At 36.9% G+C, this 27,968-nt stretch overlaps 4 protein-coding genes across 6 annotated transcripts; 1 reads left to right on the top strand and 3 right to left on the bottom strand.

Moving 5' to 3' along the window:
- Positions 1–5: 5 nt before the first annotated feature.
- On the bottom strand, positions 6–5,810 carry LOC120414473 (neuropeptide-like protein 31). Of its 3 annotated transcripts, XM_052709417.1 has the most exons (4): positions 5,626–5,810; positions 4,952–5,532; positions 553–1,445; positions 6–394 (listed from the first exon to the last, which is right to left on the bottom strand). In XM_052709417.1, the coding sequence occupies exons 3-4, from the start codon at positions 559–561 to the stop codon at positions 98–100; spliced, it is 306 nt and encodes a 101-aa protein (XP_052565377.1). In that variant the 5' UTR covers positions 562–1,445; positions 4,952–5,532; positions 5,626–5,810; the 3' UTR covers positions 6–97. The 3 variants fall into 3 exon arrangements, 2 of the variants coding, with proteins under 2 accessions (XP_052565377.1, XP_052565378.1); XR_005605093.2 differs by lacking the exon at positions 6–394 and having other exon boundaries at positions 1,083–1,445; positions 5,626–5,786; XM_052709418.1 differs by lacking the exons at positions 6–394; positions 5,626–5,810 and having other exon boundaries at positions 1,083–1,445; positions 4,952–5,039.
- A 7,238-nt stretch (positions 5,811–13,048) lies between these two features.
- Positions 13,049–14,362, bottom strand: LOC120414482 (uncharacterized). Its single transcript, XM_039575676.2, has 3 exons — positions 14,198–14,362; positions 13,645–13,963; positions 13,049–13,283 (listed from the first exon to the last, which is right to left on the bottom strand). The coding sequence occupies exons 1-3, from the start codon at positions 14,201–14,203 to the stop codon at positions 13,156–13,158; spliced, it is 453 nt and encodes a 150-aa protein (XP_039431610.1). The 5' UTR covers positions 14,204–14,362; the 3' UTR covers positions 13,049–13,155.
- A 494-nt stretch (positions 14,363–14,856) lies between these two features.
- Positions 14,857–16,124, bottom strand: LOC120414491 (uncharacterized). The gene is made up of 3 exons (XM_039575687.2): positions 15,963–16,124; positions 15,312–15,555; positions 14,857–15,112 (listed from the first exon to the last, which is right to left on the bottom strand). The coding sequence occupies exons 1-3, from the start codon at positions 15,969–15,971 to the stop codon at positions 15,000–15,002; spliced, it is 366 nt and encodes a 121-aa protein (XP_039431621.1). The 5' UTR covers positions 15,972–16,124; the 3' UTR covers positions 14,857–14,999.
- A 9,747-nt stretch (positions 16,125–25,871) lies between these two features.
- On the top strand, positions 25,872–26,452 carry LOC120414440 (uncharacterized). The gene is made up of 2 exons (XM_039575625.2): positions 25,872–25,993; positions 26,055–26,452. The coding sequence occupies exons 1-2, from the start codon at positions 25,985–25,987 to the stop codon at positions 26,418–26,420; spliced, it is 375 nt and encodes a 124-aa protein (XP_039431559.1). The 5' UTR covers positions 25,872–25,984; the 3' UTR covers positions 26,421–26,452.
- Positions 26,453–27,968: the final 1,516 nt, after the last annotated feature.

Here is a 27,968-nt window from a genome sequence, read left to right as displayed (position 1 = left end):
AAGAATTACAAGTTGTAATACAGATTTATTTAAATAAATAAGATACATTTATTAAATTCTAGGTATAGATCTATTAACTATCAATTTATCAAAATATTTATCCATGATGATGATGGTAGCCTCCATAGCCGCCATACCCTCCGTATCCACCGCCGTAACCAACGCCTAAAACTGGCACTCCGATTCCAATTCCGATTGCACCACCTAGCGGGAACCCTCCATAACCACCGTATCCTCCACCATAGCCGCCGTAACCGCCGCCATAACCCCCATAACCTCCATAACCTCCATGAGCAGACTCAGCACTGTCCAAATCTCCATTGCCGACGACCACGAACTGGGGAATAGGACTTGCCAGCGCCACGGCGAGCAACGCGCAAATCACGGAAATTACCTAAAATTTATGTAACATTTCATTAAAGACACTTTCTGAAAATTTTATGTCTGTCCAATCTGAACTATTGAATGAATCACTTCAAATTTGGCACATCACACTCTATCCACGTGTAACTTTACTCATTCAATTATCACTTTGTAAGACGCAAATCGTACCTTCCACATAGCTTCTTCCGTTTCAATGGTCTCTCCTCAAGAATGTATCCAATGTCACCAGAACTGGCTCCGGAAAACAACTGATGCGAAATTTAAATTGTGAAGCGTATTTATGTCTAACGTTGTTTGTTTTCCAATTTTTGGCACCTCGGTCAACCAAAACAGGGGATTTCCTGTGAGAAGTTTTAATTAAAGCTGCCCGAAATGAAATCATTTCAACACATTTTGATAAAACACCAGCATGGAAGACCGGAACTTTAATGAAATTATCGTTGTTTAGGTTTTAAGTTAGAGCTCGTGTTATTCATCGTAGACTTATTGACTACAATTTTTGAAATCCACGATGCCGTCTAATTTTATACCGATTTGACTTATTTCATATAACTTTGTCAATAATTTGCCTACATGTTTTGTTTGATAGAACTCTGCCAAGTTTTTTTTACCAACACTAGTTTAAATTCAAAATAAATATTTAAAAAAAAACACTTCAACACTTAGAAGAGTTGGGGATTGAAATGAATGACGTGTCGTGACGTGTTTAACAAATAAACAAAATTATATTTTTTAATCACATAACTTATTCATAATCTCAAAAGCCCTTTCCACTGAACCGAAACAACAGCTTTCATGTAATAAAAGAAGTCACTTGAATGCTCGAGCCACCGGCTCTATCCCCACCGTCTCCAGCCGCCTCGTCGTCCTCCTCGCCAGCCACCTCCGTAGTAGCGACTCTCTTCGACGTTCATGGATTCCTCATCGGTAGCATCCGAATTGTCCGGATCGGGCTGTTGGTTGGTGGAGTCCACAGTTAGCGTTGAACTGGGCTCGTCGTTTTCATTCTGCGCCAGGGCCAGCACGCAAAACGTTGCGCCGATTACGAACAGGAGGGCAATCTGTAATAAAAAAAATGTTCGTATGAGAAAAAAATGGTAATGAAATTTTCATATTTTTAAAAGCGTTGCCTTCGTTTTAGTGAAAAATAAACAATTCTGTCAAAAAAGTAAGTTACGAGTTAGAGAACTTCAATCGAACTGGAAAGATTCAGAGCAAACGGAACATTCTTATATCGCAGTCTAGGAATAATCATCATTACTCAATCTAATGGAAAAGCTCACCATCATATTGGTATGTAAATGAGTTTGATAAACTTTTACAACTTACATTATTAAGCTATTTCTAAAAGTTCTGTAGTATTGTCACTTAAACATAGGTATTCCTTTCATACGAATCGGGACAAAAGTTTGAACAAAGACAACGTGTTGGAACCCAAACATCTTTAGTGTTCCATGGTGTAAATTAGCGTAAACAAAAACCCCCCCACAGTGGTGTGGTGAATACAGGAAAACCTCACCTGACGTCAATTTAGAACACAACGTAGGAATCTTTGTTATTGTTTACCTTTGATCTGTGATAATTTGAGTGTTGTTTGAATACTGTGAAATGTATTTAAGTTAAGTTTCGTGAAATAAACGACCTCCAGTCTCCGACCAGACAAGTCGTCTGGCGGAGCCAACACAACCAGTATTTTTATTACCCCCGAACTCTGGTCCGCTCGTCCGCATCGTTGCTGCTTGGAAGGTTGGTCGCCGGTGGATCCGGTCCTCTCGGTGCCGGCCCCTGGCCGAACACAACGGTTTTTAGAGCGTCCAATTTCCCGGGGTTACAAAATTCTCGGGAAACGGGAAATTTTCAACAAATTTCTCGGGAATTCCCGGGAAATTATAAATTTATCGAAAATCGTTCTGATCTTGGTTCTGATTAATATTATTCTACAATTGAAATTAAAATTAGTGCGAGAATTAATTAAAGCCTTAACCGCTTGCAAAAAAAATAATGAAGAAAATTTATAACAAGTAGCAAAAAAAGATTTATTCAGAACGAGTCGTACATTTATCCAACATTTCTTGCAATTCCGAAAAAAACGCTTCGTGAATAAAATTTCATGTCAAACATCCATTTGTTTTGTAAATTTTGCGCTCAAAACAAATCAAATATTCAAAAATGTTACTTTTCGATACTAGTGTTGAAAAGTTCAACTTTTCAGCATCCATTTCAGTGCTGAAGTGCTAATTTTTGTTGCTTACCAAAAAAACAAGATCCCAGTTGGGAAAGCTTCAGAAACTAATATTACCAGAAATATGCCTTGATATGAAATTTTCAGACGAACTGATAAGCACAATAAATTGAATTATAAATAATAAAATTAGTTTATTTTATAATTTTATGTGAATAAAACAAAAAATGTTGGAATGGGAATGGGAATTTAAAAATTTCCCGGGAAACAGGAAATATTTTTTTTCCGGCGCATCCGGAATTCCCGGGATTTTTTTCCCTTGACGGGAAATTGGACGCTCTAGGTTTTTTGAAACATCAATAGGTGCCATCTGTAAGATTATTAAGTTATTTCTAGGGCTAGTGATTTTTCACGGCAAAAAAAAACTGAAATTTTGCGGCAAGCCAATTACAATTCATTTAAATTTTGCTGTATTTTAAAATCTGATTGAATTGTAAGCAAAAATATGTTTTTTAGAATAATTGTGTTAAAGGAAGTTACATCAAGAATTAGCAATAGTTCAAGATGCGAAATATTACACCCTCAAACAAATTATGCAATACATTTTTTGATGAGTTCAATTTTCTCAAATTTTACAAAGTGTTCAACATCTGAAATTACGATTCAGCTTTCCTAATTCTTCCGAATCTTTAGAAATTTGAATAGTTTGCTTAAATCTTTACCCAAAACGAAGAACATGTTAATTCACCAAAAGTAGAATTAGTAAAATAAGTAAAATAAAATTATGTCAGCTATCGTGGTTTTCAGCTACACTGAAGAAAAATAAAAGTACCAAATTCCTAAATTCTAGGAATTTTGGCTCTTTTCCTTATTTAGTATTCGAAGAAACCCGATTACTAAATAAGGAAAAGAGCAAAATTCATAGAATAAAGGAATTTGGTTCTATTTTTTTATTTCAGTGTAAAGGTGATATATGATAATTTCAAATAAGTTTGGGCAAAGTTCCATTTATATTAGTATTTTGTAACATTTGGTCTTCATAATACCAAATGCTTTACTAATTTTACATCAACATGTACTATGTTTTAAGCCAAAATGAAATTTCTACTGAAAATATTACAATGATTTTGAATTTTCACCAAGTTGTATGCAAATAGTTCATCGTTTTTACTATATTGTACAGATATTCAAAAATAAAATACTTATTGAATTTCACACTGCAATGCATTGTGTTATCGATTGCATGTTACAATCAATTTATTATTCACATTCCGTAGAAGATTTTTAATGAAGAATATCTTCAAAAAGAGATATGAATTAACCATGCATAATTGTCATTTATTTTGACATCTGCTGTCAAAGTGCTTGTCTAGTGGTTTGTTTCAATTCAAAATTTCACGGAATTGACCAGGTTTCACGGCCAAGGGCAAATTTCTCGGATTACGTGGCTTCCGCGAAATCGCGAAAAATCACTAGCCCTATAGTTATTTCAAATTGCAGTCTTGCATCGATAATCCAAACCTTCGATTATCCAAAGTTTCGGGTATCCGAAGGTGTCTCAGGAACTTTAGGTAATGCCACCCCATTTTAGTCAAATGTCCAATGTGGTTGATAGTATTTTTCTGGAAACAAATTTTTGCCATGTTTATATCTCATTTTCCATACTTTTAAATACAAGTAATGTAGTAGTTTTTGCTATGTATCAAATAATGTTTTGACGCAATTTGTTGTGACTTAAAAGCTATTGGTTTAAATTTAGATAGAAAAAATATGAAAAAGAAAATTTTACTGGAAAATTATGAAAAAACAGCAAAAAGGCAAAAGAGGATAATTGCAGTATGTAGAACAGGCCTTACACATCTAATAAAAAAAAAACAAGCAAGATAAATAAACATAAATACTACAATCAATGAAGGCAAACATAAAGCAAGAGACGTATAACTTTCGTAGAATAAAAAACGCTCAAAATTAGCTCAAAAGAGGGAGTCGGAAATAATTACAGAAATAATTGAAAGTGCTAATCAACCAAAGCTTTTGCATCCAGATTTTTGTTGCAGACATTTTAGTATCTTCAAAACTACTAGAACGAGCAATATATTTTTTTATTCATTCCTACTTCCCTAACAATACTTTAAAATAAATTATATATTAGCAATGGAACACATTATTGAATATTGTAAAGAAAAAAATAATGAAAATATATCAAAGATTTATCATGATTGAAAATATTCTGAGCATCCAGCAATTTTAATTGGGATATTTGTCTGATCTTGAATCGTTAAGCTTAATATAATTTGGAAAATAGTCAAAACTATTCATTCAATCGTATTATACTGATATTTATCTGGGTTGCTAAAGCTGAACTATCTAGACTATATTCCTTACCTTCATTTTGCTCCGATACAATTAACGCAACTACTAAAAGAAAGACTGACACTTTACTAGTTGGATGAAGCTCATTTGCACCAGTTTTATACTCACATCCGGATGATATCTGCGTGGTTTAGATTTCATTGAGTGACATTTGCCATGTGATATAATACTTTGCAATTTGCGGTTTTTATTTTCATTGTCAAGGGCAATTACTGAGCCAACAATGTAATTAAAATGCAGGCCTAAGTCAAACGCGCAATATTTCAAGATATAAATTTATTCATAACTCATCCATTGATCATAAAGTTCCAAATATTTTGTTCAACTCAGTAAAGTTATATTAAACACTTTTCCTAACGGCCCCACTTTTTGCCCCCCTTGCGGCCTCCCTTGTGGTGATAGTGCCGAGACTCGGCACCCTCCATGTTCTCCTGGGAGCTTTGGTCCCCGGGCTCGGTGGCGAGCGGCACGGGTCGTCTGGCCGGATCACTCGGAACAGGAAACTGCTGCAGTACATCATGGCTGGGCGCCGGGGGTTGATCAGCGGAAACAACAACGGCGGATGCTACCACCAGGACGAGTGCTACCACCAACTGGAACAGGTTAAGTCACTTGATCACTTTGCGCTTTAATTAAGGGCTTTCAAACTTGCGTTACAAACAATGTTTGAAACAAGGAATGAATACCTTCATATTAGGTCAATTTAACGCTTGATTTTTGTTGTTTACTGTTAGTGCCGCTGCAGTGGACAATTGAACTGTACTGAGGAGTTGAATCAATTTTATTGCCTTTTATATGGATTTTTCTATAAAGATTAATTATCATAACTCAATAGGGGAATGCACCAAAAACGTGTTATTCAATGGCTCGTGAAAGTAGAACTAAGTGTGAATATTGTTTTAAAGGGTTTGTATTTATTCAATCCGTAATAATCTATCTAATACAAAGATGTTTCCTTACAGGGAATATTTCATGTATCGGATCAATACCCTTCTCAAATCGTGCTCTGTTAAGTGTAGTTTATATTCAAGGTGCATCCACACATTACGTAGCAGAATAAATGAACAGAACAATACAGGTATTACAAATGTGGAAAGAAGAGGAGGATGCCAAAAGTTGATAACGTAATACTCGAACGAACCCTATTACACGATAAGTTTTATATTTACAATTGCACGTGAACTCAACCGGTTTGGTCTGTGCATATATAATGAGCTTCCTGCTGATGATTCGATAGAATTTTGCGTGTTTGAGCAATATCATGTTTTGATGACAATTAAGTGTAACCAGTTCAGCGAATGGAATATTTATAGGCTAGACTACAAAATACACTTTTTAGGGAACTGATTTGAATCCTGTGACATGGTCCATTTGTTTTTTTTAATTGCACTTTTTTAGAGATAATGCAACCTAACCCTCTTTCAACCATCGGTGCTCTAATAAGTTTGAATAGATTAAAAAAAAAGATAATCGCATCTGAGGGGTGCGATCGAGTCATAAAAAAACTCCATTTTTGCATGACCCAACCTTACCCTCAGACCCAATGTCACCCCTAAAGACGGCAACTATTGAGTAATATCAATAAATTCTTCTTGTGACGTTTAACATCGAAACTCCCGTTTTCGATCTTTTTGATAATGATAAACCTTAAATCGATGTTATCGTGCTATATAGCCGCACGTCGCATTTTGACGTTCCGAAAAAAGGCATTTCAATGTTTGACCTTGAATTAACAAAAACGAGAACACGCAATGTAAACAATAACAAACACATTTTGTGCATAGTCCCAAAGTTTGGTTGAATTTTATTACCGGAGTCTCGAGTTATAATTACACATGTTTACGGTTTGTACGTGTGTACGTGCGTTCTGACATAAAACCCCTTTGGCCAGTTGTCGAAACTATAGAAATTTTCAGGGTGTGCACGCCAAGATTGAAACAGGAAGAAAATGTCTTCTTCTTTTCTTCTTCTTCCCTCTTTTCCATATATCTTCCAAAAATTTCAGGGGGCTTCAGCTCGAAGCCCACTCCCCTGGCTACGGGCCTGCTCTGGATGTTCTGTGTTTGTCCCGTTTCGTTAGTAAATTCAGTCTGAAACGACGGTGTGATGTCTATTAAAAGGTGAGACATTGGGGCTGTACAAAATGGCGTTCTAAAACTCAATTTGGTTCAAAATGCACGTACGACAAGATAGCATAACGTCATGATTCGAAATCCGGACACTTAATAGCATATCATTTTTGTTATAGCTGACAAAAAATCATGTAATAAGTTGGAAATGAATAAATATAATCAGGATTTAGTATTGCGGCTGTAAAGATAAATTGTCATTCTGTTGCGAGCGTATCTCGCAGCTGCGAATATCGCAACGGCCCCTTAGTAGGCCTTTCAGTGCATTATTTAGCTCTTGTCAGTTTGTCTTGTATCAACATCTGGTAGGTAGTTTGCTTTAGTTTTGTTTTTTGTAGAGTTTTCAATATAATATTTTAATTTTAGTGGAAAAATGTCCGAGAATTGCACTGCCGTTTTCAAGCAACACGCCTCAATTAGGTGTATCACAACAATTGCGAACTAGATACAAGCGGGATGTCGTTTTCATCCGTACAGACAGGGACTAGATACAAGCGGGATGTCGTTTTCATCCGTACAGACAGGGAAAAAGTGTTCTTTCGGTTCAGCCCAGTGCCAATTTGAACCGTATCCAGCGCACCCCAAGGATCAATTCCGTTTGGGTTTTAGATAATGCTAGCATTCATAGCTTATGGGTTTTTCGACCCAAACAAAGGTCTATACCAAAAATTCGAGGAATTAGGATTTAAGCGTGTTTGATTATTGAAATAAAAAAATCATTGTAAACTTGTTGATTTTTATATTCGCAGAAAAAAATTGTTTATCTTCACATTCCGGCTCCTTTTTGCCCTACGTGGCTTCATATGCGTTTTGTCCATATCACCCTAGAGAACAAACTGGATGCAATGATCTCAAACAGAACGCAAAATGTCATCAACGAAGTTTCCACCAATTTTCAAGGATCCACGTTTTTTGCTGGACTTTTTGCCTTTGAAGTTATTCTCCAGAACCGATACTTCAAGTCTAAACAGGGCTTCATCCACCTCCAGGTCACCTTCAATGTTGTACTCGATAGGCACCTCAGACGTAGGCCTTTTAGTGCGCTGAAAATTTCAAAAGTGGGTAATTTATTTTCTGCTGTGTTCTAACTTTATTGTATTATTACCTGACGGGATTCTTCGTCTCCTGAATGGCCAGAATCCGACGTAACGGATACATTTCGTTTTGGAGTTGATTCCATTTTCTGAAATGTTTGACACTTGAACAATTTTGCGGTTTTTGAAACTGCGCGATTTAGTCGCCGCCGCCTACAGTTCAGACCAGACGACCGCACTTGGCGCAGTAGCCAGAACCGCAAAATGTTAAATTATCTCACCAAGCATAATATTAACAGTCAGTTTTAAGAGAATGCATGCAAAATATGTCTTTTCTAAAAAATTTTCATCAGAATTTGAAAATTAAAATGACTTGTTGTGCTTCGAATCCCGGACACTGTTAAAAGCTGATTCGAAATTCGGACACTTTTGCTTCGAATTCCGGACACTCGTTTTTGCTAATGAATCGCACAAATTTGGACTGGAATGTTAGTGAATGGCATTATTTAGGTCTCAAATTAGCTGTTCACATCAAAATAATCGATATTTTATAAAAAAAACGTTACTTAATCCACCGGAAGGTGGTTGCTGCCTTCCTCCTAAAAGCCTTGCAACCACACACTACGAAAGCTTTGGCTAACGCTTACTTAGTAAAGACACTATACATCCCAAGTAGCACTCATAACTTGTCGACTGTTGAATAATAGTTAGACAATTGTTTTTGATAAACATACGAGAAAAAATCTGATTATAACTTAAATAACAGTTTGTTTCACTGCTTGTATAATAGCCTGTCCCATTTTGAGGTCATGTCGAGGAATTTCAGGTGCTCACTTCTTAAATGATAGATTATGATGTTAGGAACAATGTTTTCTTAGACAAGAAAAAATAATAAAATACTTTCTCGCACCCCCTAGTCGATTTACTGAAAAATGTCACTTTTTTGAACAAATTTTCTAAAATCGCTTGGAATCAATACAAAAACTGATTCGATCTGGTGAGTATTATCTTCAAACGATAGGTTTTTGTCCATAGATTAAGATGCACTATCAATATTGGACCAAAATCTAAGTTTTTGGACTCTCCCAGGCGGATTTATGTCGAAAAAATCGCATTTTTTTGAAACTTTTTTCAGAAATGCTCATTTAATTTAGGGTAGCCTATTTTTCCTAGTAAAACCAATACATGCAGCTTATAGGAAATTTCATGGCGAACATTTTTCCCTCTGAGAAAATGCAATTTCGACACTCCAGAGCCGAGATATTTGAGTTTTAGTGAGGAAAAAAGTGCCAATTTTCAAAATTTCTCAGAATTCAGAAGCAAGGCCTACTAATTACCCGATGTTGCAAGCATGTGTCGCAAAGGTCAGGGTATGCTTTCTTATAGTAATTTTGGCCGCTGAATCCGAATCTGAAATCAAATTTCGTGTAAACAGTGATGTTTTGTAGCTACACCCTTTTGGAATGTTATTTGCGTAATTAAATCGCTGCCATTCAAATTGCTTGCAAGTTCGGTCATACTTTTCTCGGTTTTCGTTCCACTTTGATTGATTTTTTACTTACAGATCTGTTAAATGTTTTTTACTTTTTGATTATCTTAAGCAATTCGAAAAATCGCATATTGTTATTTGGTGGTGGCTTAGGGACTATCCATAAACCACGTGGACACTTTTTTTTTTAATCGCTGACCCCCTCCTCCCCAATTTCCATACAAAACAAATCTTTTTGATATGGAGAGTGGAAAATCGCTGAATCAAAGTGGTATTTACGAAAACCGAAAAAAGTATGATCGAACTTGCAAGCAATTTGAATGGCAGCGATTTTATCACGCAAATAACATTCCAAAAGGGTGTAGTTACATAACATCACTGTTTACACGAATTTTGATTTCAGATTCGGATTCAGCGGCCAAAATTACTATAAGAAAGCATACCCTGACCTTTGCGACACATGCTTGCAACATCGGGTAATTAGTAGGCCTTGCTTCTGAATTCTGAGAAATTTTGAAAATTGGCACATTTTTCCTCACTAAAACTCAAATATCTCGGCTCTGGAGTGTCGAAATTGCATTTTCTCAGAGGGAAAAATGTTCGCCATGAAATTTCCTACAAGCTGCATGTATTGGTTTTACTGGGAAAAATAGGCTACCCTAAATTAAATGAGCATTTCTGAAAAAAGTTTCAAAAAAATGCGATTTTTTCGACATAAATCCGCCTGGGAGAGTCCAAAAACTTAGATTTTGGTCCAATATTGATAGTGCATCTTAATCTATGGACAAAAACCTATCGTTTGAAGATAATACTCACCAGATCGAATCAGTTTTTGTATTGATTCCAAGCGATTTTAGAAAATTTGTTCAAAAAAGTGACATTTTTCAGTAAATCGAGTAGGGGGTGCGAGAAAGTATTTTATTATTTTTTCTTGTCTAAGAAAACATTGTTCCTAACATCATAATCTATCATTTAAGAAGTGAGCACCTGAAATTCCTCGACATGACCTCAAAATGGGACAGGCTATTGTATAACAGACTTGTGTAACTATCGTGTTTTGTGCCACAAAAGTGTTAAAACACAGTCAACTTCACTCTTTTCCAACAAAACACAACATAGGAAATATTCTCACCTATTTGGAAGGTTCCATCCAATTTGCTGATTTACACTGTTTAAAACACCTTATTTTGGAACACCTTCGTTAGAAACTTGCTTGCTCACTTCCGTTTGAGGTATTTATCACTTGATTTCAGTCGAAAACGCTTTTTATGAGCTGTAATTAAACGTCAAAATCCTGATATGCCATGATACTGTTCCCTCATCTGCATTGTTTTCCTCGAAAACAGTTTGTTGAATAAGAATAATATTGCACTGTTTATTTCACTGCTTATCTAACATTGTCATGTGACGGCATCTTCTGATAAATGGGCGTGGCCAACCATTCTATGAATAACCTTAGGTTTTCTCGCTTTGTTACACAAATGTTATCGGAGAACAGGTTATATAACTGATATTCAACAAACATATTCAACTTGACATTGCGTGTTGTTAGGTGGTGTAAATTTGTACGTGAGGTATTTAGAGTTTCAATAATGTTTATTTATCGAAGATTGCAATAATTTTAATTGTTGACCGATTATTTATAAAAATACCGCCGGTAAAAGCTACAAAAAAAATCAGCTTACGGAATTCATGATAGAGAAAACAACAAATTAAAATCACGCCAATTTTCAATGTTACTCCGTGGTACGGTAATCGAAATGACAGTTGAAACGGTTTGTTATAACAAAGTTACATAATGGAGTTATAAAAACTGACTTGAAACAAACTTATATAACTTTATTTTCAATGACAGCCTTTTCTGGAGTTAAGTTGTATAGCTCACTGCAGTATAACAAAGCTGACAGCAGCCTTCTTATTGACGTTTAGGCCAGCTTGTTTACTATGAAGCCTCGTGGAGAGATGTGGAAGCGCGCCTGGACCTGCCGTGAAGATAACAACAAGTCGTCGAAGTCATCAGATCGAATCTTGGGAAAGACGAAGTTCATCAAAAAAATGAAAATCTAAAAGTTCGCCATGAAGAGGGTTTCACATGAATCACAGTTAGAGAGCGCGAAAATATTATTTTATTTTTTTTATGCAATTTCAATTTTTTTCTAAATAAATCGGGCAGAAACAAGCGTACCAAAATAGTCAGAGATACTATTCATATTGACATTCTGATAAGAACTGTTTGTTTACATGTAAGTTGGGTAACGGTTAGACAACTGTTTTCAATCTATCTTTCCTTTTCAGTGTGCGCATTGATTTGACAGCACAGCCGTTAACCACGCCCCCTTTTTTTCGTTGAATCTCTTGTTAGCTAGCACAGTGTTGTCAGATACATTTGTACAACTTACTCTGATAACTTGCATCTTATTCTGGCAAGTTATACAACAGAAAAAAGTGCGCTTTTTCCAATGCACAGGAGTTGTAGAACAAGTTGTAGTAACGAGGCCGTTCGGTTATACAACCAGTTAGGAAATACGTTTATCTGACAAAGTGTGTTGCTTGGGATCTGAGTGCTGCCATCTAGGTATGATAAATTTAATGAACCATTTGAAAGCACTGCAGTGTTTGTGTGCGTGCACTGAGCGTAAAGTTCCGACAGCTATCCGCCGGAGCTTTCAAATTATGTAAATAATGACCCTTTTTAGTATCAACCAAAACAGTTTTTCGAACATATCTTTTAAAGTACTGCACCAAGCCGGATGAAATTAAAAAAAGACTTAAAGAACCTGAAGGCAAATCCAAAAACATAGATCCGGACAAAATCGGTCGAGCCAGTTCCGAGAAAAGTGAGTGAGAAAAAAAATTCTACGTCCATCCACACGCACAGACATTTGTTCAGAATTTGATTCTGAGTCGATATGTATACGTAAAGGTATATCTGGGAGGCTTATTTAAAAAGTTCAATTTTTGAGTGATTTTATAGCCTTGCCTCAGTGAGGTGAGGAAGGCAAAAATGCTGGAATTTAAGGAAATCAAAACCATAAATTTCTGATTTGCCTTCCCGGACGCCTATGAAATATTTCACTTGAAATGTTTCGTATTTTTGATAATCTTATAATTTTATTTTATTGTTTTGACATTAACTACAGCGTTCAAACAAACTTTAAATGAAATTTGATGTTAGAATTCATCAAATAACCCATTTTTGACATTTATAATGCGAACTTTTATCAAAATTATTGATAAAACAAGATTATGTGTCCGGGTTTCAAAGCGTCCGGGAATTCGAATCATGACGTTATAGCATTAGCATAGCATATTCAAATTTTCAGTTGATTGTATTGAAAGCTTAGTTATTCGAAACTCTGTATAATAGTGGTTTCGGATGGTCAAGTGTAATTTACGTAACTTTTTACAAAAGTATATCTTTCAAATAAAGAGTTGATTTTTTTCTCATGGAGAACAGTTTAGTTTTAACGTTTGAGATATTTTATTTCATTTGTAATGGACCCTACTAACTCCTCTTTGAACAATTTTAACTATCCTTAAAAACTATTGACTATCAACTCGTTATTATCCCCAGTGCCCATGGCCGTGTTTGTGTCCGTGACCATGTCCACCGTAGCCTCCTCCGTATCCACCTCCGTATCCTCCTCCATGTCCCCCGCCGTATCCGCCGTGGCCACCCCCGTAAATCAAAGCTGAAATAATTCAAAAATATATACAATGACAGACAGACAGTTAAATTTCTTTGCGTTTTATTCATATTTTTCCTAAATAAAGCAAAATAAATGCCTAAAGTCAGTTTAATTTTAGGATATTTTTAAAATAACGACTGATTAGAAATGTGGTTTAGTCAATAATAATAAAGAACAAATTCTTTTTAAAGAAGGCTAAAAATAAATATTACAATTCTTTCTAATTTTTTGATAAAAACTTGCAATCAAGCCACTGCTTGATTCGGAGTATATAAAATAGCTGTTGGGTGAACCATTTTATTTTTTATTTTTTTGAGTAAATGTTCTCCTAATTTTAGTTTTATTTTACAAAATGTGTACTTACCAATTTTAAACACTCCAGATCCTCCACCATGACCTCCATAGCCACCTCCATATCCTCTATGTTTGCCGCCTCCATAACCCCCTCCATAGCCTCCTCCGTAGCCTCCACCGTATCCTCCTCCTCCTCCGTAGCCCCCTTTATGACCGTAACCCTTGTGGGCAGTTTCCGCACCTTCCAGATCGTCCAGAACAAAGCCAGACGCACTGCTGCTACTTGCAGCTACTGGGTCGTTCTGCACTACGTTGGCGGTGGGTGGTGGTGCCCCTTGGATAGTTTGCAGGACAACTGCCATTGCCACCAAACTACCTGCAATTATGAGCTAAGAGAAGACGTACCTTTTAGTTGTTTTTATAATAGTCCTAACAAATTTTATTTCAAACTTCTTTAGATACTTCACGTGAGCTAGGCGATATTTAGAACAAATGATGTCAAATTATGTTCAACCAAATGATGAGATATGATTGGCAAAGATTTACTACCAAGCAAAATCTATGATTTACTGTTTATTAGTCAATAATGAGGATAAACTTTGAGCAAGCACTATAATTTGTACCTTCATGGTGGGCAGAAATGAGCAACTTGTAACCGGAGGGTGACTTTAACGATACTGAGCTGTTATTGCACGGCTTGATTATGCTTAACTGTTGAACTTGCACAGAATCCTAGCCAAGAGTGGGTCACACCTTTATATATCCGACACGGGCTGTGATTATGATGATTCGACTCCTCAACGGGGAGATACCCTAGGGAACCGGTTTAAGGATTTTCGTTCCATTAGGAGGATGGTATTTGAGCATCTGTCATCTGCACGTGACTACTTTCGTTCCCCCTTAAGGGCCTACATGCATATAATTAAAACTGAGAGGTTCTGTCTGGTTACCTCGAGTTACTCATTGTATCGAAACGGGTAGAATCTCCTTAATTCTAGTATGAATCAGAAATCGATCATTATCACACAAGTAAATGAAATTTAATGCAACAACGTTCAATGTAGTTAACCCCTCAGTTAATTGAATTACCACAGGTTAAACGTTCTAACCTGTTTTGATATCAACCGGCAAAACATTGCACGTTCCAGCCGGATTGTTGTGTTCGATAGTCATATCAGACGTTGCCATTTCCCTACGACTTTTGTGATGATCACAACAAGCTATTGGCGTAAGTAGTAATTTCATTGACAGGGCATTTCTTTCAACCAACATAACCTTTAACTAATTAAATAAAGCTACTTTATTCTCCATTCACTTCTTCAAACCATGGTTCAAAACCACACACCATTCTTTGTCCAGTTTGTCATCAGTCAGTTGCTTCTCTCGGTTGCAGTCGTTAGCCGGTTCCAGATCTTCAAGCGCATTTTAGCCGTGATGGTGTCCGCGATGTCCATGGCCGCCATAACCTCCGTATCCGCCTCCGTAGCCACCTCCGTATCCACCGCCGTATCCTCCGTAACCGCCTCCATAGCCGAATCCTGTGAAGAGGTTAAATTTTAACGATTAGTTACCTTGTAGTTATAATTATTGATGAGATTTTTCATTGTGAAAGAAATATTTTTTCAATCTTCACTGATATTAAAGTTTTCAAAAAAAAACTGTTTAAAAACGTAAACTTTTAAATAAAATGCAATTTGTTTGAGAGAGGTCAAAAATCTAAAACAAAAAACCACTTACCACCTCCAAATCCACCGCCATAACCGCCTCCATAACCTCCATAACCGCCGCCATATCCGCCACGATATCCACCGTGGTGAGCGGTTTCCGCTCCCTCCAGGTCATCCTGATCCTCCTGCTGCTGTTGGAGCACAACGATCGCTGGTGCATCGTCCCGGTACGCTTCCAGTGGAACGGCCTGAGCAAAATCGACCGCCGGCATGGCCAACGTCACCGCCACCAGGCAGCTCACGAGGGCGAGTTCCTGCGGGATTAAGAATCGACCAATTATTTTTTTGTTTTGTTTTAAGGTTTGATTATTTTGTAATTTATTATAACATTTCAATATAAACATTTTTGTTTGCTTTTTTCAACAATTAAAAAAAATAAGATGAACCACAAATTGAAATAATTGTATTCTTCACTCATGTTGGTTTGAATTCATTTAATTTATGTATATTTTAAGAAACCACCGAACGTTCCTTAAATTTCAGTTGTTTTTAAGAAGTCTATCACGAATTTAATATCGATTATCACATCATTATTGATTCTTCATTTATTCTTTTTGGGAACGATCACTTTGAACAAATAAAATATTCAGTTTTTTTTTACCAAAATCTCATTGCATTCACTGTTACTCTTCAGTCCTTTTTTCATTTCATTTTCACAAACCTTAAACATTCTGGCCACAAAAGTAAAATCACTTCTCACACACACAATCTGCACAAAATTCCCGCAGGCTATTGAACTTGAACTTGGTTGGGATGCGTCTGGAATAACACTGTTGCCCAAACGTCCCGAGGGCTCCAGTTTATATAGAAGTGACCATTCCCGAAGGTGACTCTACTAAAGAGCCCCGATACTTCCACCAGGGGCCAGTCAACCGGATTTGTGCCAAAAGCCAGCAGCTGCGCCAGCACGGATTTTTTTTATCTCACTCTTCCCAGCCAAACAGTTAGTGTGTGCGCACTGGGCAAAAATTAGAATTTTGTGATGGGAATGTTTCACAATGTTGAGTAAATTTATAATGCAATCTGGATTGGACTTATCAGCATTATCTTTTTATCAATTGTCAGAAATAAATTCATCAATTGAAATATCGAATGACATAATTTTGGATATCATTTGATTTAAGATTATGAAACTCTTTTTGCAATTGTTCAATACAGTTCTGGTCATAGAACCATTTGAAACTGTACCATTTTATATATGAAAATAAAAGTGAATATTTCATAAGTAATTTAAATTGTTTATGTGTCATTCCAGGTCAACAGGGTACAATTTTGGACTCGACCTTCACCGATTTGGACCTAACTTTGAGGGAACGTTCATCTACTGATAGTTAACAGAAATCCCAAGTTTTGTGCCCATTGGACCATCCCTCTTTTTTGGAAACGCCCTGTTTTTTGACGATTTTCTTTAAAAAAAATTATTCATTTGCTCGTGAATTTTCTGCTATTATTCCAAGAGACTTTCATTAAATATTTAACATCAACCCTCAAATGCCTTCCAATATTGTTTCTTTGCAGTTTTAAAATGAAATTTTACCCATTCCATTTTTTTTATTTGATCACCATCGTGTTCCCCGGTTATTTTAACATAAGAATCAATGCATATCTCAGACTAAACCAAAACAATGCCGAGAAACAGCCCTCTAAAAATAAAAGCTCTGATTATTTTATGTTTTATATGAATGAAATTACTACCCTGGGTTTTTACAGATTCGATAAGTAACTTCCCTTTTCATGGCATAACCCACATATTTTATAGTTAAGTAATGAAAAATGACAGAGGTTTTGAAATAATTTTTGGATGGAAAATTCGTTTTCTTTGGCAATTTTAGTTTGTTATCGAATCTGGCGTCCAATTTTACATGGGTTCGTAAAATTGCGATAATTCGTTTACTAGCAAAGACCTTATGTAATGCTCTACAACGTTGTCTAAAAAATAACGCCGCAAACTTACATGAAAACATTAAATATTAGGCTGATTTTCTTATTTCCAGGTTATTGCAGGTTTAAAAAGCACATTAAATTTCCCATGAAATTACATGAGCCATAAAAATTTATAGGTGAGTAACGAAAATTAAAAAGTCCCCTTGACACCAAATTACCAATTCATCATCAAATTAATTTTTAATAAACATGGGTCATTCCATGTCAACTTAGTACACTTTTGGACTTGACCTTCACCGATTTGGACCAAACTTGGAGGGAACGTTCAACAACAATAGTTATCAGAAATCCCAAGTTTGGAGTTGTTTGGACCATCTCTCTATTTTTGGCACCGCCCTCTTTTTGACGATTTTCAAAAACATTTTTTTTTACTTTTAATCATAACTTGGCAACTATTTGAGCAAAAGGCTTTCTATAGGTTTCAGGGCCTCGTGGCGCGGTGGTTAGCGGCTTCGGCTGCCGATCCCTAAGTTGCTATGGGGTGCGGGTTCGATTCCCGCCTTATCCTCCTGGCCTTCTATCGGATGGGGAAGTAAAACGTCGGTCCATTTGCGTAAAAGAGGTTTTGAGTGACTCACCACACATAACCTTCGGACGCCTAGAAATGAGCAGAAACTTGCAACAGAGCCCACAAAAGACCCGGGGGTCGTTAAAGTGCACAGAAAAAAAAGTTGAATTTTGGAATGTTGAAAATTTGGTAGGTTTAATATTACCTCTTTTTTTGAGTAATATTACATAAAAAATGTGTAAAAATGTGATCCTGATGAATATTCATCAAAAACTGATGAAAATTCATCATTTTCTGGGGTACAATAGAGGAGAAAAGCAACTCGCGACAAAATTTTGAGGCTAGGAATTTTGACAGGTATGATTTTCATAAAGTATTCGCCTCCTTTTCTCTCCCACAGAAAACCTGGGAACGAGGTAGCTGTCAAACTAGGCCAAAATGTTAAAGTCACTCACAAAATGAACTTTGAGTGATTTGAGTTCATTTCTGACATCACAATTTTCTCCTCTATAAACCATTCTTTTTGCCACAAAATCTGTCACCATTTCCTGATGAATATTACAGTCATCCCTCATATTCGGAACAGTTTACAGATCGGCAAATGTTCAACAAATCATAGAAAATCGATAATTGAACATAATGATTTGCTTTTACCATCATGTGAAAGCTTTTCTTGCGATCTTTCGATTGATGTATAGACCGGCTGTACATTTTTACGTTTTATATCAAGTTATCAAAGAAAAACATTGACCCTTGAAATCCACAAATTCGGAACACTTTTTTCTTACGATGTAAACAAACTTTTTTTTCTCTCCAGGAGTTCATATTTTTTACAAAATAATGACTTCGCACTCTGAATCCAATAAACTCATGCTTAGTAATGTTTTATGAATGGTCTGCTAACGTTTTTGCCTTCCTCACTGAGGTAAGGCTATAATCCTGCTCTAAAATTGAACTTTTTAGTAAGAGCTCGAAAACCCACCTTGATGTATACATATCGACTCAGAATCGAAAACTGAACAAATGTCTGTGTGTATGTGTGTGTGTATGTGTGTGTGTATGTGTGTGTGTATGTGACCAATAATGTCACGCAGTTTTCTCAGCACTGGCTGAACCGATTTTGACCAAACCAGTCGCATTCGACTTGGTTTAGGGTCCCATACGGTGCTATTGAATTGTTTGAAATTTCGATAAGTAGTTCAAAAGTTATGTATAAAAATGTGTTTTCGCATATTTTCGGAAGTTGAATAAATGGCAGTAAACTGAACCAAACATCATCATGTTATACATCGTTAGTTAGGTAATTGAAAGACCTTTCCAACGAGTCCAAAACATTGATAATCTGGCAACCCTGTCTCGAGTTATACCCACTTAAGTGATATTTATGTACTTTTTTGTAGCCGGATCTCACTTAAATGCATGTAAACAATGTCCGGATCCATCATCCGACCCATCGTTAGTTAGGTAATCAAAAGACCTTTCCAACGAGTCTAAAACATTGAAGATCTGGCAACCCTGTCTCGAGTTATAACCACTTAAGTGATATTTATGTACTTTTTTTGTAGCCGGAACTCACTTAAATGCATGTAAACAATGTCTGGATCCACCATCTGACCCATCGTTGGTTAGGTAATCGAAAGACCTTTCCAACGAGTCCAAAACATTGATAATCTGGCAACCCTGTCTCGAGTTATACCCACTTAATTGATATTTATGTACTTTTTTGTAGCCGGATCTCACTTAAATGCATGTAAACAATGTCCGGATCCATCATCCGACCCATCGTTAGTTAGGTAATCAAAAGACCTTTCCAACGAGTCTAAAACATTGAAGATCTGGCAACCCTGTCTCGAGTTATAACCACTTAAGTGATATTTATGTACTTTTTTGTAGCCGGAACTCACTTAAATGCATGTAAACAATGTCTGGATCCACCATCTGACCCATCGTTGGTTAGGTAATCGAAAGACCTTTCCAACGAGTCCAAAACATTGATAATCTGGCAACCCTGTCTCGAGTTATACCCACTTAAGTGATATTTATGTACTTTTTTGTAGCCGGATCTCACTTAAATGCATGTAAACAATGTCCGGATCCATCATCCGACCCATCGTTGGTTAGGTAATCAAAAGACCTTTCCAACGAATCTAAATCATTGAAGATCTGGCAACCCTGACTCGAGTTATAACCACTTAAGTTATATTTATGTACTTTTTTTGTAGCCGGATCTCATTTAAATGTATGTAAATAATGTCCGGATCCATCATCCAACCCATCGTTGGTAAGGTTATCGAAAGACCTTTCCAACGAATCTAAAACTTTGACGATCTGGCTACCCTGTCTTGAGCTATGACCACTTAAGTGACATTTATTTACTTTTTTGTAGCCGGATCTCACTTAAATGTATGTAAACAATGTCCGGATCCACCATCCAACCCATCGTTGGTTAAGTAATCGAAAGACCCTTCCAACGAGTCTAAAACATTGAAGATCTGGCAACCCTGTCTCATGCTATGACCACTTAAGATGCGACTTATGATCCCTTGAGTGACATGTGTGTTTTTTGTATTCCGGAACTTAACGAAATCAGACGAAAATTGTGTCCAAACCCATCATATCACATATCACCCATTGTTGGAAAAGGGTGAGGAAGGCACCAACCACATAGGTGGATTAAGTTAGTTTTTTGTAAAAATATCACTTAAATTCAAGTGTTCCACAATTGTGGGAGACACAATAACATCCCACAATCATGGAACAGGCAATTTGGAGGCAGTGTTTTGCTGCTCTGGATAAAATAGTCTGGAAATGCAGTTTTTGTTTAAAAAGTACTACTTTTACTAGTGAAATAGCAAGAGAATGTCCAAATAAAGGCCCTAAAAATAGCAGGGTCAGCAGAAAAGTTGCATTTTGCATCCTATTGACAAATTACCACAAAAGTGTTCCGAATATGTGGGTGTTCCGAATATGTGGGATGACTGTACCATCATTTTTTTTTCTGTGTGGATTGCTTTGCTTTTTTTTAGGTTTCATTTTATAGAAAAATTTTCAAGGAATTCGATAAAAATTAAATTTTAATTCCCAATTCCTTATATTTTTATTTTTTACCACCATCACGTTCCCCGGACAATTTTACATAATAATCAATGTAAACCTCAAACTTAAATGAACTATTGGCGAGAAACAGCGATTTTACTGAAAAATGTTTGAATTTGCATTATAAGCAAAGTTATGATTAAAAGAAAATAAGTTTTTTTTAAATCGTCATAAAGAGGGTGGTGCCGGAAATAGAGGGATGGTCCAAACAGCTCCAAACTTAGGATTTCTGTTAACTATCGATTGATGAACGTTCCCTCCAAGTTTGGTCCAAATCGGTGAAGGTCGAGTCCAAAAGTGTACTCAGTTGAACTGGAATTACCCACATGTACATCTTCGCATGTTAAAAAATGAAAAGGGTCGTACCGCCTCTTCGTCACGAGATATCGAAATGAAAAACTCGGATTCGTGATCAGGGATCAAAATTACCCTGTTTGGTGGTGTTGGTAGAGAATTACCCATTGAGGTTTTTTAATAACTACATAACACAGAACAATTTATAAGAAGAAAATAAGTTACAAAATTCCGATTTGAACAATCTTTCTGTTCCTGTTATTATAGTACAATGACGAAATGGCCTACTTATCATCACCTAAAAGCACCACTGAAAAGTTTATTACATCACTCATTTAAGTGCTGAAAAGTCCAAGTTTTCAGCAATTGTAAAAGTAGGCCCAGGCCTACTTTTCCCTACACAAAATAACTGATTTGAAAATCAATACCTTTCAATACCAGTGCTGAAAAGTTCTACTTTTCAGCACATCATTTTTTTTTCTACTTTCCAGCACTGAAATGGGTGCTAAAAAATTGAATTTTCAACACTTGTATCGAAAAGTCAAATTTTTCAATGTTGTTTTGTTTTGAATAGTAAATTTACTCATTAAACCTCGTTGGATAAATGTACAACTCGTGCTGAAAAAATCTTTTTTTCGCATTGTTGCATAAACTACTATTTCGCTACAATTTTCAAGTTAACCTAACGCAAGACGCAAAAATAAAGCAGAAACAACCGTTTTTCAGATAAATTCAATTTACTTGTTTTTTCAGCACTCGTCGTGTATCACAACCTACTTTTAACATTTTTTTTTAAATTTTTGAGGTATTAAATAAGAATGCAGACGTAGCAAAAAGATTTTTATCAATAATAAATCATGTTTAATTTTAAAGCAAATTTTTAAAACAGGTCAGCTCAAATTATTTCATTATCCAAAACATTCATTCTTGTCTGAAACTGCTAGTCCATCACAGTGCGTCATTTACGGCTCGTATTTGTTGCGAAAAGAGAAGATTTTGCCGCGTTTCTTGCTGGGCTGTGGCTAATCTGAAGAAGAGTTGCTACTGCCTCCCAACTGAGCACGGGAAGCAGCTCAGAAAAAAAGAGAAGAAACTGGACGTGAATAATATTCTCCGTTGAATCACTACGGAGAGCCGGCCAGCGGGTAATGAAGTCAATTAAGTTCATTAATTTGTCGGTCATTGTCACGTAGTGGGATAGATAGGACCGACGACAGGGCTGATTAGAAGAGCATAGTTTACGAAGGGGATTTAATGGGACATAAAAGTGAATTATGATGAGTAAATCAGATGAAAAAATTACCAAAGTTATTTTGCCCTTGAAACATCTTATCCTATACGTACGGTATTTTCAAAAATCTCGATTCAATTCAAACAGGTTTAGTCATGATACAATTTTGGGACATAATAAAGTCTGCAAACGACCTCTAATCATTGCCTTCCTTCTTCAAAGGTTCTTCGTGACCATAACAAAAACAACTTTTGGACGGATGGCAAAAACCTGAATTAATGCGCAAAAGACAGCGACAATAAATTTTCCTTTTTATTTCCGAACCCTTTCTTTTCGTACTGTGTTCGGATTGTGTCGGTATTTTTGAGTTCTTTCTTAGTTTTAAAAATAATAACAACATATTATTCAAACGTTTTAAACCGTTTTCTTTGTTTGTCTACATCCATTAGTATCACAATCCAGATCATTACAATCTACTGATGTGGCGCTAATCAAAATGGATCCGTTCCGTTCCATATTGTTTAAACTGCTGTGGTGAACCATGACAAGAGTTATCTGATTTTATGCATTATTTGATTTTTTTATATTGTGCCATCAATAGAAGATTTTTTTATAAGTTTCCTCAATTGACATTCTTCGGAACTTATTTTTGAACATTTTTAACAATTTAGATTTTGATCTCAAAATTGCACACCTCCTGTACCGAACTGATTCATCACCTCGGCTTCCGATGCTAACCTCTATTTTTAACAATTTTGTTTTGATTCGGGTTCGTTTCGCTCCCCCAACCAAGTCGTTAATCTTGGGCAGGGAGACTTGTTTTCCAAAAGAACCCAACCCACTTTCATTCGCAAGACTCGTTACGTCGTCCAAGAATGCGTAGAAATGTGACTAATTGCTCGCTCTAAGCTTTTTAAGGGGGGCTAAATTTGCTTTTAATGTTTTTTTCTTTAGTCATCTTTACGTCCGAAATTCGTGCGAAGTCGACATTTGGGTTAAATCTGCCGGGTTTTGAATGATGATCCGAGGGGGGAAAACAACCGGTCAAACGGCAGATGATCACTGTGCGCGGATAAGTGGGGAATTCCCGCTGGTTATTCCAGCAATCGCTAACTGCCAAAATAAGGGAACAATATCCAAGTTGGGTGATAGTAATTACTCTGTTTGATTGATGGATTGTGACTGAGAGGGAATAAGACGTTTATTAATCTGCTGAAATATTTCTTTGGCTGCAATAAAAACAACTTAATCAAATAATTGTTTCGAAAACATTAAATTCAACTCAAGTCAATCCTCAAATGAGTTCAACTAACTGCATAAATTTTACGACATTGTTACTTGTTAAACTTTGTACACTTGAAGATAATTACTCTGACCGGAATTACTCAGAGAAACCCAACTACGTCATGATGATACGATGGTTGAGGAGAGGCTCACGTGACAACTAGAGGGTAGGTTCATTCGATAATTACCAGCAAAAAAGGATGGATGAAAAGTGGTTTTCGAACAACTGTGAATAAGTTTATAGTAGCTCGCGAAACTAAATAATTATCTTTTTTGAAAAAGTGCAAACCCGGCTGCATTCTGAATATAAACATTAAGAGTTCCTTGGCTTCCAAATGCATTTTTTCTATTCTTTCAAAAAAAAAAACTAACTTAATCCACCTATGTGGTTGAATCCTTCCTCACTCATTACCAACAATGGGTGATATGATGGGGTTGGACACCTAAGTGGCCAAATCTCGAGACAGGGTTGCCAGATCTTCAATATTTTGGACTCGTTGGAAAGGTCTTTTGATAACCTAACCAACGATGGGTCGGATGGTGGATCCGGACATAGTTTACATACAGTTAAGTGAGATCCGGCTTTCAAATAGTACATAAAGTGGCCATATCTCGAGACAGGGTTGCCAGTAGATCTGTTTTATGTAGCTTTATTTGAAACAAACCCGGTAACAATATTCTAAATAGAGTCACCATGTTTCCATCGGTCTGAGATTTTTGAAAATTGTCCACGCTCCATAAAAAAAGGTTTTTTTTTGTATTGCCAATTGTTCGGGTAGGGGGGGTCGAAGGCTTGAGATTTGTAAAAAAAAGTGCTCACGTGGCTTGTGGATGGTACCATAGTAATGATCGAGAATGATATTTTATATAATTTTTGGTTGTGTTGATATTTTGACAATTTTCATACACGGAGAAAAAAGAGTTCCCAAAACCGTGAACAAGCGTTCATGAAAATGGGAACCACGAACAAAGTGTTCAAATCCCATGGTACGATTTTGAAAATCATACCATGGCATTTGAACACTTTGTTCGTGGTTCCCATTTTCATGAACGCTTGTTCACGATTTTGGGAACTCTTTTTTCTCCGTGTAAGTTTTCCTGAATCGATTCACTCTTTATCTTTGTTGTGATGCAATGGACAAATGCTTGATGAATTGTTTTCTTAAATAACCGATAATAATCATCAAATGCTTCAAAAATATAATTACAGTCCAGAATAGACTTTCCGACGAAGGTTTTCCAAAGAATTTCAAATAATCGAACAAGGATTTTTCTTTATATTTTTAAAGTCATAAAGTGTGGCCTTTTACGATCTGTGGTTCCAAAACATTTTTTTTAAAGCAAAAATTTCCCAATTTGATTACAGCTATAGAAATAAACATTTTAATGTACAACGTTTACGTTTCTGTAAAGTTTATAATTCTGAGCAAATGGCTGTGCGTGTGTGGGAGGTTAATCAAAAATATGCGCTCGATTTTCTCGGTTTCGGTTGAACGAATTTTGTCCGAATATGGTCTACTCGGTTCAGTTACGGGCTTGGTATTGAAAATCTTACAGTTTCATTTAGTTGCTTAAATGATTATGATTTAAGTCAGTACCTGTGCTTTCTTGAGAAAAACCTAAGACGATAATTTCGATGTTAATAAATTTAAGTAGAAAGTTTATTTTTCTCTTTTTGGAGAAATTTTGAAGAAGGATGGACAAACTTATGTCATGCCTAATGAAATTCGAGTGACCCAAAATGGGACAACGAGTTTTGGTGTGGTTCGATAATCTGAGATATAATTTGTGTGAGGACTTCTGAAAAATACAAGTCTGGACTCAATATGAAAAATTCATATTAACAATATTACAAAGCTTACAACCCTTGTGTCTAACAAATCTTCACCCCTTCGATCTGAAAGTGGTAATTTCGTTACTTCTTTCAAACCTCTTTCTCAATAACATTGTGTTTACTCATTCTCCACCTTACCTCGCGATATTTCGCGCGAAACCCAAAGCCAAAGGAATGACCAGATAATTACCAATCCGCCCGGGAGATTCCCTGGCTTTTCACGCACCGTAATTGCTGGCGGTTTATGGTTCTTTTTGTGGAAAAGATACGCGATTTGCTTCGTTGTGGTATGTTGGTGCTCGATGAAAAGCATTTAGAGGGATTAATATTAGTTGGAAATTGAAGGATGAGCTTGGCTATTTTTGTGATTGGTTGTTTTTGGTGAACCAAAACAGGTTTGATCCAGGTTGAAATCCTGGCCAAATATAAAACTCAGAAGTGATCTCATTCTGGACTTCAGTACCTGATTGATCGTTATTTGAAGAGGACAAAATGTTTAAGGTTTGCAGTAAAACTGTTTGAATAGATGTTTGAAATTGAAATAATTAGTTACCCTTTCTAGGAAGTGTTGATTCTGAGTGCACTTGCTGCACTATGTGCAAGTGTTCCGTTGGAACCTGGGACCAAAGCCGTTGCACCAGCCATTAAGAACAGTCCCATCGTAGTGATCCCAGAACAGGTTGAAGACTTGGATACTGCAGAGTCTGCGCATCACCGAGGTAGAGGGCATCATCACCATCGTGGTCACGGAGGTGGCGGCTATGGCGGTTATGGCGGAGGTTTCCGAGGTCCGGTGTACCCTGCTCACGGAGGAGGTTACGGAGGAGGTTACGGGGGAGGCTACGGTGGTGGTGTCGGACTTGGCGTAGGAGTTGGCATTGGAGTTGGAGTCGGTGTGGGTGTTGGCGGTGGATACGGTCGGAAGTAGGCGAACAATAAACGTGAATTATGCTAAATCTACTCACTTGTGAGCATAACTACGCGTGCATTATATCACATCTCCCGAGTTGAGCATTTTGATCGTAAATTTTCGTTTGACTTTGAGCGGGAAGTGCAGCTTGTTCCCAAGCGCGTCAGCTAATCCAACTGCATTAATCTTCGTGCGCATAAGTTGGAACAACGGCAACAAAAACAAGATGAGCAAGCAAACAGAAGAGGCAAACTCATTAACCCTCAAGAAAAGTTTCCTTTGCTGAGGGGACAGGTCCGCAGTTAGGAGAATATGATGATCTGCACAAATCTTCGTGCTCATACTATCTTGTCGTACCTTGGTCGTACCTGTGTTTTGGGCCAAACTGAGTTAAGAATGCTAATTTGTGCAGCTATCAATACTTCAATACTTTTGACCTTCACAGATCACCAAAATTCTATTTCATTCGTGAAATATTTAGCAAAACTGTAAAAAAAAAACCTCTTCATAAGAAAGTAGTTGTGGTCTGTCATACTATCTTGACACACCCTGAAACAGAGCTGTAAAGTTCACAAAAGCCTCATTTGATTTAACTACTTGAATTAAAATAAATTACTGGTTTCTGGAAATTTGAACTGTTTTTTTTTTTTGCTATTTAAACAAATTTCATTAAAATCTTCTTAACTCCTAGTTACGATCCTGGCACCCGACCTGACTGTTTGCAAACGTGTGCGAAGTGATAATCTCGATTAATCAGCAGTAAAGCGAACCAAGGTCTACCGGCACTCTGCCACTTGGAAGATGCAACTGCTGCACTCTGCAGCAGGTCGTGGAATCCATCAATTTGTCCCAGTTGGGATGGGGAACTGTAAAAATGCAATTTGTCCATCCGAGCACGGCATAATTCTGTCATGTAAACAAACCCCGCACCGTGCATGGGCTCAGAGTCGTTGAATAAGAATTAAATGAAAACATTTTATGGGACCTGTTCTAAGGCGCGGAGGAAGCTATGCTAGAGCGAAACCGCTGCAATAAATCTAAATTACACCACCAGATAGACGCTGTAAACATACGCATTTGGATGGAATCGGTTAGTAGCACTCGTGCTGGTGGGTGGTTCTCTATATGTGCTGGGTAGTAGTTAAGACACGTTAGTAAGTAGCAGTTTACACTTGACCAACGAACGCTGAATGTAATAGTAGTTTCACTTTGATTAATGTGGATTTGTCCTAGAATAATTATAGCATACATTTAGGAGGGTATCGCCCTCCTACTGCTAAGTTACCCATCCAATGATAGGTCGCATTATGGATCCGAACACCATTTTCATTACTGTATCTACAAACCGCCCTAAAAAGTGCATACAACTTTTGGTAGAATTGTCAGATCTCTATGGCTCATCATAAATGTCTTTTAAACAAGCTTCCCTGCACCGTGCGGTACACGCGGTACACTTGTACCACGGGTTTGCTTTGCGCCTGCTTTGTTCGGTTTACACCCGTACCCGACTCACACGAACCGAGGGTATTTTGGTTCATCGTACCAGCGCACCACGACACTCTCGGT

This window comes from Culex pipiens, chromosome 3, assembly GCF_016801865.2.
Source record: "Culex pipiens pallens isolate TS chromosome 3, TS_CPP_V2, whole genome shotgun sequence".
NCBI lineage: Eukaryota > Metazoa > Arthropoda > Insecta > Diptera > Culicidae > Culex > Culex pipiens.
This window is presented reverse-complemented; position numbering and strand designations above follow the sequence as displayed.

Bases quoted from the DNA above. Each gene is read 5' to 3' on its own strand.
- LOC120414482 (XM_039575676.2), bottom strand. The intron at 13,284-13,644 runs GTAAGTACACAT...GAATTATTTCAG, and splicing joins ATCTGGAGTGTTTAAAATTG to CTTTGATTTACGGGGGTGGC.
- LOC120414491 (XM_039575687.2), bottom strand. The intron at 15,113-15,311 runs GTAAGTGGTTTT...ACCTCTTCACAG, and splicing joins TGGCGGTGGATTTGGAGGTG to GATTCGGCTATGGAGGCGGT.